The sequence below is a fragment of the Phodopus roborovskii genome, unplaced genomic scaffold (assembly GCF_943737965.1).
Source record: "Phodopus roborovskii unplaced genomic scaffold, PHOROB, whole genome shotgun sequence".
NCBI classification, from domain to species: domain Eukaryota; kingdom Metazoa; phylum Chordata; class Mammalia; order Rodentia; family Cricetidae; genus Phodopus; species Phodopus roborovskii.
This window is the reverse complement of record NW_026126409.1, coordinates 17125257-17139072: the sequence shown is the minus strand read 5'-3', so window position 1 is coordinate 17139072 and position 13816 is coordinate 17125257. Positions and strand designations below refer to the sequence as shown.

At 44.6% G+C, this 13816-nt stretch overlaps 1 protein-coding gene across 1 annotated transcript in view; it reads left to right on the top strand.

The window, feature by feature from the left end:
- The first annotated feature begins 6298 nt into the window (after positions 1 to 6298).
- Positions 6299 to 13816, top strand: part of Angpt2 (angiopoietin 2) — a 50707-nt gene continuing 43189 nt past the window's right edge. The window contains exon 1 of the mRNA XM_051182082.1: positions 6299 to 7028. Coding sequence (XP_051038039.1) covers positions 6741 to 7028 — 288 coding nt within the window. The 5' untranslated portion in view covers positions 6299 to 6740. The remainder of the gene's footprint in view (positions 7029 to 13816) is intronic.

Below are 13816 nucleotides of genomic sequence, written 5' to 3'. Positions count from 1 at the left end.
GTGACTAAGGGTGACAGGCCTATGCTGTAGATCCTGTGTTCCTTTAATGCACTTGTCACCATCTACCATAGATGAAAACATGCTGGCGGTTGGCGGAAATGACTGTTTCCCAGGAAAGGAAGTAGCCTGAAAACACATCTGGCAGACGGTCTTTCCCTCCCTTGGCAGTCACAGAATGATTTTAACAAAATATTCACTTCCTCACCTCTCACAAAATTCCACAGAGCCAATGCCTGAGTCTAAGCCAGTGACTTAATTATATATACTCTAAATATAATGGGCCAGCTATTTTATGTCAAATGCTATGTGCATACAGAAAACATACATAAGTATACACGTAAACATATGCTTCCAATGAGAACAGGAAACTGTACTCCAATTGACACCATGTTTTATTTCATAGGCCCATCACATTCTTAGCTGTGAATGTAGGACCGAGCTAAAGAGACAGATAGGGAAGGGATTATGAAAGCCTGAAAAATGAAAATGTGGGGACAATGTTAATACACAGCATTGACACACATGCTGGGTTTCCAGCGTTTAGATTCTAAGTCTCCACTGATGGGAGTTTGTGTACTCACTCATGACTGCCCCCTAATGGGTGACTGCAGGTTGTCCCCTCACATAGATGACCACAGGTCCCCACCCACGTGGATGATCACAGGGCTTCCTCACTCTCCATGATCACACTGATGCTATTCACATAAGCTTGTACTTTGACGGGGCACCCAGAAGCTCAGTTTTGGGTTGTGACATGGATTCTATCATCAGGAGGAGTATCAGTACTATACGCAGGTGACAGCCAGCACGAAACAGCAAGTCTCAATCCTTTCCAAAGGAGGTTGTTTTTTTTTTTTTTTGCCTTGTTAAAATTGGAGTAAAAATGACTGCTTTAGGGTCTGAGGATACTGTTCAATGAGTAGTAGTGTAGTAGTACTTGTTCTAAAGCATGAGGACCCATGAATATGTGTGTGTGTGTGTGTGTGTTTATCTGTGTGAACACAAGCGCGCACGTATACACACATATGTTCCATGGCTTTAAATTCAATGTCATTACATTAGTGAAAAAGAAGGGCCCATGGATGTGCTTGGCTGACAGGAGTCTTTGCTTTTTGCCTCAGTGAACCTTGATTTCTCTATCTTTAACAGGAATGAAAAGCTGCATATGCATTGATGGATCTGTGCCTCTTTGAGCTTTCCTTCTGTCCTCAGAGTAACTTCAAGGGGCTTTCCTCTGGTACTTTTCTCCAGCCTGCATCTGGGGATTACCTCATAGCATCCCAGATTCTGGGCTCCATATGGGCATGTTGGCAGCTCAGGTGTGGTGGCAGTTGGTGTGCTGAGGTGACATTTTTGCTGATGGCCAGAGTCCAGTCTGCCTTTGTTGTTCAGGTTGAGGTCAACATATACTGAGTAGAAACAAGCCATGCCAAGGTACTGCTGTGCAGGGACTGCTTTGAGGCTACTGAAATATTCTTATCTCCTCTCATCTCTTGTGTGTGAGTTTGTGTGTGCACAAGTGTGTGCCTGTGTGCCTGTGTAGAAGTTTTGGTTGTTTCCTTGATTCCCATTAATGACTGTGGAAGATGCGGAGAAAGCAGTAGAAAACTTCTATGACAAGTTTTATATCCACTGAGCCCCTAATGCCTTTTCTTACCAACGAACTTTGAGGTGTATATAGAAACATATCAACTATTTTGCCAATTTTAAAGATGCCAAGGGCTGTAGGAGAGATGCCAAGAAGTCCCTCAGTTCTCTCCCCATTCTTGAGTGCCAGGCGCCTGAGAGTCCCAAGTGGGCCATCCTGACGGCAAAGACACAGTGTCCCAGCTTCACATTGTAGGGTAATTCAGCACGGTCTCTCATATACCAAGGCACTTTCCAGAAATGCAGTCCAAGCTGGCCAGATGTGCCTGTGCCAGTCAGGATGCCAGGGCTGTAGGCAGCGATGACACGGAAAGAGAACTCTGTTGTGCCTGGTGAGGGTCCAGACAGGGGACTGGCTCAGAGGGGCTGCCTAGCACTGTGGAGAATGACTGCAGTCCAGACCCAAATGCAGGGGACCCCATGCCAGTGCAGGGTCTGCATGCTCTGTGTATTTTTTTTTTTTTTTTTTTTTATATAACACAGGCTTTTGCAAAATATCCCTTGTTATGTGGTGAGCACTAATGTTATTCCAGGTCAGGCAAAAGGCCCTAGTGACATTCTGTAAACTGGTTCATAGTGATAGTGGAGGCCATGTGAGCTACTCACAAATGTCCTCTGGCATGGGTCACGTGGGAGCTGCTCCCTGTGGGCTGATTTAAAAGTGTGAAGTACCTGGCTACCTAGCATACTACTTGCACAGAGCCAATCACCTTCTGGGTGACTTTAGGCAAGCTAGAGGTTCTGACCACTCCAACTCTATGATTCAGACAGCAGGGTATCTGTGGGGGATTAGATTCCTGAAGGGTTGGGAAAGCCAAAGCCTACAGGAGACCCTGTAGCTTTTGTCTCTGCTGAATGGAGTGAGATGATGCCACAGGGTGCTGCTTAAGGGTCTTTTGTGATGCATCCTTCCCTACAAGGCTCACAGTTCCTTGTGGAATAATGTGCAGAAGGATTATAAGAGCCAAAGGTGGTTGATACAATCAAGGGAGCAGCATTTTCCAGACACAGCAGGGAGGATTGTGACCGCATGCATAAGGCCTTTGCAAGCAACACTTAGCCAGAGTCCCAGTGTGGGGGTGAACATGAAATCCCACCATGGGCTGAAAAGTTAGTGGCATCTGACAGCCAATTATTTTTTTAATGGGGGTGGGAGAGAAAGACGAAGAAGAGAAACAGCAACAAGAATAATAAAAAGCCGTTGTCATCTCAAAGTTGGGTGGGAGGGTAGACAGGATGGTTATGGGCGGGTGAATACATTCAAAGTACATTGTACGGAATTCCCAGAGAATAAATAAAGTTATTGTGGTTTTGTTTTGTTTAAGGTCTTCGCAGACAGCTTCCTTTCTGGAAACAGGTAACTACTAACTACGTCTTTCTGGTACCATCAAATGGCTTAACGAGTACCGGAGACAGTTATTTTCATTATCATTATTTTTTTAAAGTTTTATGACCATTGGTGGTTTGCCGGCATACATGTCTGCTTGAGGGTGTCGGGAGCCCTGGAACTGGAATTACAGACAGGTGTGAGCAGCCATGTGGGTGCTGGGAATTGAACACGGGTCCTCTGGAAGAACAGCCAGTGCTTATAACCACTGAACCATCTCATCCAGCCCCCAGGAACAGTTGTTGAAAGGATGCATGGTGCTCTGAAGTTTCAGCTCATGACGTGTAATATGGCAGAAAATACATAGAATGACAAAACCATGCACCATGCACAGCTGCTCCCCAGAAGTGATGGGGCTGAGGGCAGCTTTCAGGGAACCAGTAACAATATCCCTCACTTTGTATATTCATCTGCTTCAGCAATCCTGTCAGCAAGCCACCAAGGGAAGGCAAAGGTTCTATGGAAAAGGAACATTTTGGAGAGCCACAGAAAGGATGGAGGGGTCTGGGCATGTTTAGTTGCTACCCCATGCCACTGGCTGGTGGAACTAATAGCCCGGACAGGAGAGACCCTTTTGGTTTCTGCTAGCCTCCTTGGAGTTTGTGTCCTGTGAGGGTTTCCTGGGGGGTCCTCTTAGAAGCCTAGCTGTAGTTTTGACTGTGTGAGCCCTTCTGAGTTCTTGTGCCTGGGGGCTGCCACACTGTGTCACTCTTTGCTCTGTGATGGTGTCAAGTTCCCAGGACTTTATATCCAGCTTCTAAGAGTTATTTCTCTTTGGGCTTTGTACTAGCCCCTTGCCCTGGATGTAGACTCAACAGTGAGTACTCTCACTGAATATGTCCCATCCCTAGGATATAGATTTGCTGACTCCTTCCCCTGCTTCTAATTCATAGCCTATTTGGATGTATGGGCTAGCAATGAGTTTTTACAAGTGTGTGTGTGTGTATTTATTTTGCTTTGTTTGGGATAGGGCCTCCATATAGCCCAGGTTGGCCTCAACAATCTTTCTGCTATAGCCTCTTAGGTGTTGGGATTACAGGCATGTGATACCATGCCTTGCTCTGATCCCTACATTCTTAAACAATTGGGGGGGGGGGGGAAGGAAAGAGCTGTTCATGCTCATGAATAAAGTCCTTCAGGTGTCCAGCTGTTCTGGCAGGCCAAGAAGCTGCCCAGTAGCTGCCATGATTGGCTGATACAGTCATCAGGACTGGGACAGTCCTTAGAGCTTGACACCTCTACTACCTCATTCCTCAAAGAAGCTGTGCCGACTCTACTTTGAATCATTTCCATTTCAGAGTCTATGGAGAGCAGCTCCTACCATGTTCTGGGGATGCTGGATGAGGACAGTGTCCATTGCAAAAGCAGAGAGGCCTGGTGCTCTCAGGAGGTGGTGTTACTTTCTCCTATGTACTCTCATAGGGAATCTGCCTTTGGCCTCCTTCCCTCTGTGTCCCATGGTCCCCTTCACATCAGTAGTCCTGATGTGAGTCACCTTCTGCCTAGCAGAATGCTTCACTCGGTACTTGGCATATGCATCTCTTTTTCCATGTTTCTTCTTATAAAGTATCCTGATTTGCCTGGAACACTATTGAATGGTTCCAACCTAAACCATGTATTAAACTAAACAAACAATGAAAAGATTTGCATCTATTGCTATTGCCTTGCCCTGAGTCAGAGACTAAGTCCTGAACCCCAGAGCTATTGTTTGATGGTTCATTTCCACTTAATAAACGAGTCTGAAAAGAAAGGGAGTTAGCAATCTTAAATTGTGCCTATGATATACCAACCTCATCCAGAATGTTTCAGAGACCATCCGGAGAAAGAATGGCCTCTATATTCCAAGAAGGGAAACTGAGGCTGTGAGCAGCTAAGCTTTATTAAGTACACACAGTGCTCTCAATGACGCTAAGGCCTGCTTACTGTCTTCTAGATGTTCTAAGTAGGGATGTCGGCATTAGTGAGCCAAGCATCCTCTCTCAGGAGTCAAACTGCCTCCCCTACTAACTGTCTGTGCAGAGCTTGAGTTCACCTTTTCTGAGCCACAGAATTCTCTAGTAGTTTGTGGGAGGCTCGAGGCATCTGTCAGAAGGACATGTCCCCATTGATGGGAAAGTATGGTCGGCTAATTCCTCATTTATACAGGAAAAGATGAATTTCAGTTGTTGAAAAATAAGACATATTCTTTCCTTTTCCAATGATATCTGCCCATGGACCTTGGGACAAGAACCCCTGTTCTGGTGGCAACTGGGGAGCCAGTCTGTTAATAGAATGCATTTTAAAAAGATTATGTTATAAGTCCCTTCCAAACTGATTCTTTAAATGACAAAATTCACCATGCAGATTCCAGAGTCACAGATAGTCTAAAATCATGACTCTTGTTTCCTACTAAAGCCGTGCATGCATAGTTTGGCGCTGCCTGGGCTTTCTGGAGGCAGATGACGCCCTTCGAATCAGCTCACTGGATACTGGAGTTTGCACAGTACCAATCTCTACCATTAAGTTTTAGCTATGAAGGGAAGTGAGTCTGGACCAACAGAGCTGTGCCTTAGAAGTCAGCACAGCCCCTAACTTTTATGGCCAAGGGCTTTAGCGCTTAATTAAATGGGGAAAATAATTTGCCTGAACCCACTGACTGGGACTAATTTAATTAATAACATGCTACAGACAGATAAGCCCTGAGCAAACCCCGATACAGTAAAGGAAAGGGTATATGTTCCCTCTAGATATACTTCATTTAAATATCTATCATAACTCAATAGAGCATTAATGAGGCCACAGTATTTTAAGTTTTATTTGTATATTTAAATGGCTATTTTTTTTAAGTTACAAACATGTAAGTGCTGAGAAGCCAATCTTGGTAATGACTAAATAACATCAAACCGAGTTAAAATAAAAATTGAGCATAACTTAGCTAATAGTTAAAAAAAAATCAAATAATACCAACAGGACTATATGCCACCCCCAACCTCCTGAAAAAGCACAGTTTACAAGAGCTGGCTGTTTGTGCTCTTATTATTTACAATAACAAAAATAAAGTCTTGATATGTATAGCTGACATTTTATTCCTACAGGAAAACACAGAAATGTTTGTTGTGCTTTAAAACTAAAGTGGTTCCCTCAGTTACTCTGCAAGCTTAGACAGCGAATGAGTGGACAGACAACGGAGTCTCTCTAGGAAATAATTAGGGTGGTGCCTATGACATGCCCGGGAGCCTTGTGGCTGGTCCTTGTTCCCAGAAGGTTTCTGCAGTGCACAGTCCTTCGGGGCAGCAAGCACTATGCTCTGATTTTTCCTGTTGCCTGGTTAGTGACCCCCTACAGGAAGATAGTGGGTGAGCCAGGGGGCGGAGCAGCTGGCTGCACATGTCTGGCTGCTCTTATCAACTTATCATATAAGGGAAGGAAAGTGATTGATTCGGATACTGACACTGTAGACTCAGGGTAGAAACAAAGAGTCTGTGCAGACCTCTGGAGTGAGCAGGGCTGCTCCTTCCTAAGCGGGACAGCTCCCGGTGTGCTGGGCAGAAGAGGAGAGACGGCACTGGAAGTCCAGTCTGCTTCAGGCACGGGAGGAGAAGGCTCTCACTGATGGACTTGTTCATGCAGCACAGCCCTGTGCTCTAGACAGCAGCAGCGCGGGCCAGGACGCATACGTGCCTGCAAGTTTGCTGAGCTCACAGCTTATAACCCAAAGGGAGAAAGAATGTGGCAGATTGTTGTCCTAACTTTTGGCTGTGATTTTGTCTTGGCCTCAGCCTACAATAACTTTCGGAAGAGCGTGGACAGCACGGGGAGAAGGCAGTACCAGGTCCAGAATGGGCCTTGCAGCTATACATTCCTGCTGCCGGAGACCGACAGCTGCCGATCTTCCTCCAGCCCCTACATGTCCAATGCCGTGCAGAGGGACGCACCCCTCGACTACGACGACTCTGTGCAAAGGCTGCAGGTGCTGGAGAACATCCTAGAGAACAACACACAGTGGCTGATGAAGGTAGGAAGGTGGGCTGGCTCTGCTGAGCAAGAACTAACAGCCCTGGTTTCACCAGGGACTGGGGCTACGGAGACAGATGGGCTGCAAGCATCCTTGAGTGAAAGGAGTGGTTTCTTTTGTACTGCCCTGAAGGAAGGTAGGCATGGACTGAAAAGCAATAAAAGGGTTATCTGAAAAGAATGCCAGGATCTGTTCAGAAAAATCCCCGAGCTTAGGAATCCTTACAAGCCGAGCAGAGGAAGTGTGCCTCTCCAGAGATCTGTGTTTGAGTAGCTGGGGCTAAGTGACACCCATTACCAGGATCTTCTCAGTGGGCTGTAGGCATGTGAGGGAGGCTGTGAACAAGACAGCACGGAGCCAGGGAAAACGTGACAATCATGTTAATTACGGATACTTAACGGATGGAGTCAAGTGCTTTACCAATTTCCTGAATTTCTTTACAAAAATAGATTATGGCTCTTGGTAAAAGAGAGGAAATTAAATAAAGTCAACCTCATGTTCTCCGAGTCTCAGGGCTGAGTCTTGTAGGGGCTGCCATCTGGAAACCGGGCTGTATTTCCCAAGTGTCCCAGAGACAGGGCAGCCCCGTTCAGTTCCAGAGACAGGCTGTGAGTTTGTCCCACGTGGGGCTGTTACGCTCAAGTCATGCTGGGCAGAGGGGGTCTGACAGTTTTGTTCTTGGGGCTGCAATGATCTCTCTCTCTGTTTCATGGCCTTTTTATAGAGCGTAACCAAAATAAGACATTGAAAGGTCTGTTTTGCTTTCACAAATGATTGTTTTCTACAAAACCTCAAATGACCCTGGAGTTTTCTTTATGTGAACCATATGTATTCCACAGGAAGTTTAAACAAAACATGTAGATACTAGATGAATCGTTCACCATTATGACAATGACATTACATGATTACAAGGTAATTATTTAAAGTCATATAAATCTTTTAAAAGTTGGTGGACTTCACTCAATACTTCTTCCCAGAAAAGCATAATTTATTTTTCTCAGACTTCTCTGTAAACTTTGGGTTTGACAACCTTCCTTACTCTGAGAATAAAGCTGTGGTCCCAATCTGTGTTTCTCATGCATACCCCTGCTTTTGGAAGTGGACAAGCCTTTGCTGGAAACTAGAGTCTGAATGAGTGTTGTGGTGAGAGGGAGGGGGGTCGTTCAGATCAAAGAACAGAAAACAAAGACTACCCAGGACTACAGGCGACACAACACAAAATTCCTCCTCAGAACCCTTAGTTTTTCGTGGGTGATTTTTTTTCAGTTTTCCTCTTTTCATAAATTCAGATATCTGAACCCTGACTTTCATGTCTGAGACAACACATGTTGCAATGTGTGGGGTAGTGAGGGGTCCCAGGTATCTGCTTATCTCTTTGGATTTCTTTGGGAACTGTCATGCTCACTTTCAGGGACCTTCCACATCTCCCGCAGTGCTGGGGATATTGGCCAGCAGAGCTCCACAGAGGGAGGAAGGCACATCCTTCTAGTAAACACTCTAATCTGACGACTACCAAGTCCTCTGCTAAGATAAACAGTCACCAAAAGGGGGTAAAAAAATGTTTTGCCAAGGGCAATGCTGCACACTGCTTAGCAGAGCCTGGGATGGGTATACCTGGGCTTGTGTTTCCTGCACAGGGAAACCACCCTGTCGTAGGGCTTTGCAGAGAGAACAAGAGGAAGAACTCAAAGCTAGGTGGCCACAACCCCCTCTTTCCCAGGGTCTATTAGTAAATATTTGAACAGCAGCAGGATGGCATTTTTAAAGCCCTTCTTTGAGCAGTTCAACTAACTGTCACGGAGGGTGGTGGCGCTTATCTACTCATCAGTGGTGGCACCTGCTCCCTTCAGCACCTGCTCTTGCTCTGAGCAGTGCACCTGAGAAAGGCAATTGGCCAGATCATTGCTTGGTTTATGGGCTTCAGGCATGGAAACAAAAGCAGAAAGTAAATATGAAGCCCACTCGAACGATTAAATAAAATCTCCCTGCTTGTTTTTCTCCTCCGTGTTTTGGCACCTGCAATAATAAACACTGCTTTTCTCTGCGGGAAGAAAATAACGTCTACTTGAACCACAGATAAGCCTGATAACTAAAAGAGCAACAACACGACCAACACCTATTTATAGATTATCACAGAAAGAAAAGGCACAATTTGGTTTCATTGTTTTACATGTTTTCTCTTGAGCTGTAAAGATTTCCTTATTTCCTTGCCCTTCCTGATCTACACACCAAAGAACCATTCGGATTTTAGGAGTTTCAAATACTTGTCAGGAAGGAAAAGAAGGGCACGGTTTTGGTGAGTTTGGCAGTGAATGGTATTTCAATTTCTGAGCGCTGAGCACAGCCGAAGGAGTTCAAACTAAGAAAGCTCCAGGAACACCATTAAGAGCCTGCACTGCCCCTTTAATCTGTCATGCAAAGGAAGTGTCAGCCTTCTGAATGAATGTGGGGGGAGCACATGAATGGAACAATACAAGGGAAGGCTCATTCTTCACAGAGCTTGGCATTAAGCAAGGATAAGATAAACTCCTGATTGCCAGGCCCCATCATACCAGGTGATCAACTGTTAGGAAGGACAGACCTCTGTCCCAGTGATTTCTAACACATTTTATGCAGACTCCCAGCTTACCAACAATTTGGTAGGTCAAATGTATTTTTGTTTTCCCCAACAAGAGGAAATATGGAAAGGAAATAAACAACTATTTCACGCTACTGAATGCCGTGTATTTTATAAACAGCTACGAACCCTGCAGCCACTCTAAGACAGAGTGATTTGAAAAACATGGCTAATGCTTATTAGCTTGATGTAAACATTTCCTCTGCCACCGGCCTTGCCGTGCTGCTTTTTCAACAACATGAGTACAGTTCAGGAAAGGCAATCCCTTTCTTTCTTTAAAAGCGATAGTAAGATATCCTTGAAGAAAGGCTTGGAAACTGCAATTCATCAGTCCAATGCAGGAGGACCAAGGCAGTTATGTTCCTAAAAACATAATTGCTGCCACTGAGAAAGAAAACAAATGGCAAGGAGTTTGCGGAGGAGTTCAGCCCCTCAGGCCCTTCCCACCTGTGCGCGCATGTGTGTGTGTGTGTGTGTGTGTGTGTGTGTGTGATCATGCATAGCATTCTTCATCTGTATGTGAAAGAATACAGAACCTAGTTCATTATGGGAAAGATGCCTTCCCATCTTCTGTGACAGTAATGTGCTACCCTGCAGTCTGGAGAACAGCATCTGTAGCCCAGGAATTACATGCTGAAGTTGGAAATATGCATATGATTAGTATTGGAAGCAATTTTTTTGTTTGCATTTAGATAAGATGATTAAATCACCTATTTAATATCTCAGGGAAACAACTGCTATGATTATGGTCATTATATATTAGCATCATCATTTTGAGTCATGGAAGGGATGAGTTTCACTAGGGTTGAGAAGGGTAGTGTGTGTGTGAGGGGTGTAAGGTACAGTACAGTGTGTAGCCACAGCAAGTTGTTTGCCTAGTACAGTTCATGATAATTGTTTATGGTGCGTAAGGATACATATTTACTATACATGGATATGGAATTTATTTATTGCAGTCAGGCGGTCTCTGCCTATCAAACAGGGTTGCTGGATGTGCTGGATTAACTACTTGGGTATCACCCTACAGAGCTGATTAGCCTGAATGGCTTTGAGCTGAGAAATGACTCCCTTCACACCTCACTTTCTGTTGAGTTTCAATGCTGATATTGGAAAGCCAGTCTGACTTTGACTACAATGGGTCTACACAGTTAACAAACAAGTGGTGATTGAGAGGTTCATCTGCAAGCCAGTCCCTCTGCCTGAACACTCACAAGGATATTAAGGCCCATGGTGCTATTTTATTCTAACACATAAAATAATGGAAAAATTGGGGCTGGAGAGATGGCCCAGTTGCTAACCTCTTTGCCACACAATCATGACAATCCCTGGCACCCATGTGAAAACTAGGCATGGTGTCATGAATCTGTGACTCCAGCATTTACTGGGTGCTGCAGATAGACAGGGCCCTGCAGTTAGCTAGTTTAGCTGGATTGCTGAGATCCAGGTTCAGTGAGATCTTGATCCATAAGTAAGTGGAGAGCAACTAAGAGAGACACTTGACATTTGCCTCTGGCTTCTTCTTGTTGTACAACTTACACACACACACACACACTCACACACACACACACGTCACAAAAAATCCTAAATTTTTTAATATTTGTATTTAAAAAGACAAGTTAAAACCAACCCTATCATCATATAAACACTTTAAAAATAAAAATATTAAGAAAGACATAGGCAAAGTTAAAATCAAAAGTGCATGCCTTTAATCCCAGCACTTGGGAGACAGAGGTAGGCTGATCTCTGTTAAATTCTAGCATAACCAGGACTACATAGTGAGACCCTGTTTAAAAACAACAAAGACAAACAAAACAAAACAACAACAAAAGAAAAGTCAGACTGTAAAACAATCTCCAGATCTTCCTTCAGGATTTACATTAGCTGTTTGCTGTGGTCAATATAAAGACCTATAGTTTTCCTTTTTACCACACAGATTGTGGTATTACATATACCACAGCCAGAACAGAATGTCTTGGCTTATCGGCTGACAAGAAATGAGGCCAGAAAAAAGAAATGGGGTGTGGGGTGGTGGTGGTTGAGGAGAAGGAACATCTGAGTTAAAGCCCAGTGTGTACGGGGAGCAAGGTGTAGGGGAAGGAAGACCACCTGTGCTGGCAGAGTGAAGGCAGGAGAGGACTGAGGCGGAAGGAGAGCCTGGATTAAAGCCCAGCCAGTGTATATGGGGCAAGGATGACAGGAAAGGCAAGACAGGGAGTGTGCAGGGCTGACAGTTATGACAACAATGGATGGAGGTACTTTGTTTCTTTCCATCACTGCCCATGAAATGAGGACAGAATGGGATAGCTGGGGAACTTCCTGAGTTGGGGTCAACACAGCATATGCAAGGGACAATGGGCAGACTACTACTAAATCATGGGTCAAGCACTGAAGATTTTCTCTTTTACTTTGCGATAATGACAAGGAACCCTCTGCCTTTGTGACTGTGTGTGTGCGCGCACGCACATCTGTGTTGCTATCGGCTCTGTGAAACATACACTTCTAAAACAGGCTTTGTCAGACAAACACAGAGACTCACTCCATTAAACAGGACCTTCTACGTCTTCTGATGTGAAGGAACTTCTTACACAGAGCAGTGCTTCCCAACCTTCCTAATGATGAGACCCTTTAATACAGTTCCTCATGTTGTGGGGACCCCAATCATAAAATTATTTTCATAACTACAATTTTGATTCCATTATGAATCATAATGCAAATATCTGTTTTCTGATGGTCTTAGGTGGCTCCTGTGAGAGGGTCATTTAACCTATGGAGGGGTTGTGACCCACAGGTTAAGAACCACAGTTCTAGCATCTTCTCTGATATAAAGAGATCCACCCAGTTCCGCCAGGCTTTTTAGCTCAGAATCAGTAGCAGTAACATTGGAACAGGAGGTTCTATGCTTGGCATAAGCTCACTTTACAGTTCCTTGGTATCTCTCAGTAGGCCTGGGGGATTCAATCTCCTACATTTACCAGCCTCTTCACTGGCCTGACAACACCAGGTTCTGTGTGGCTCAGAGGTCCTGAGGAGCTCAGAGAGAGGAAGAGTGTGTATGTAGCCCTCCCTCCTCTGACTGCAGGGGAACCTGCCACAGCTGGGGAGACGCCAGGCAGGGCAGAGAGGGGCATATGAATATGGATTTGGACAGAAGTGCCATGTTTTTTCTAAGCTTGCTGACGTGAGTGGGTGAATACCATCATTAATCTGGAGGTGTTTCTTGTTCAGGGTCGGAGCCATTCAAATTCATTTATTTGTTCAAAAAATATTGACTGAGGGGCTCCAAGTGTCCAGAAAGTGTTTTCTCTGGATGCTGGGTAAGTGGAAGGGGAGGAAACTGCTTGAGAATGTGGCCTGGAGGGGCCTGTGAAGTCAGATCTGCACCACTCAGAGGGATGGACACAGGCCTGGAGAAAGGAGGGACACTATGTGAGGGCAATGTAAACTAGTCACTGCAAAGAAACTTGTGAAATGGAAATCACACCTATTTCTGAATGGACATGTTCCATGTTTTGGGAATGGCCAATACACAGTACCTCTAAAGTTCAAAGGTAGGCTTGGGCTATATGAGACACAGCTTCAAAAACAACCACTAAACACATCAATGTGAAATAAATGTCTACAGACAAATATTTTAAACTACATGGAATGAAGGATAATGTTGATATATAGCCAGACTCTCCAATAATTTAACTTTTAGTTAGAGATGAAAAGGAAGTGAACCTGAAAGGTTCAGCAACCTGGCCCACATCCAGAATCAGTAACACATACCCATCTCCCACTCAGCAGACCCAGCAGAGTGGACAACTCTCCCATCCCATCTAGCATCCTTAGCATGGGCAGGACCAAAGATGACTGGATACCAGAACTGTAACTGTATGCAACTTTAAAATGGGATAAAACTGAGTGATTTGATGAAAACAAAAACAGTTGAAATACAGGCAATGTTGTCAGAGAAAAGGTTTTTTTTTTTCTTCCCAGTTTAATGGGATTAAAATGACTGCTTCATGTGTGATTTGAAAAAGGGACAGGCTTCGCCCTCCCCCACTGAAACCTAGGTCTGGTGTGTCTAGCTGGGTGTCTTTAAATAAGTATATGATTACAATGAATCCTATCCTGTACCAACTGGCAAAAGATGTGAGCTTACAAAAATCTGAGAAGTGGACCTAACCCT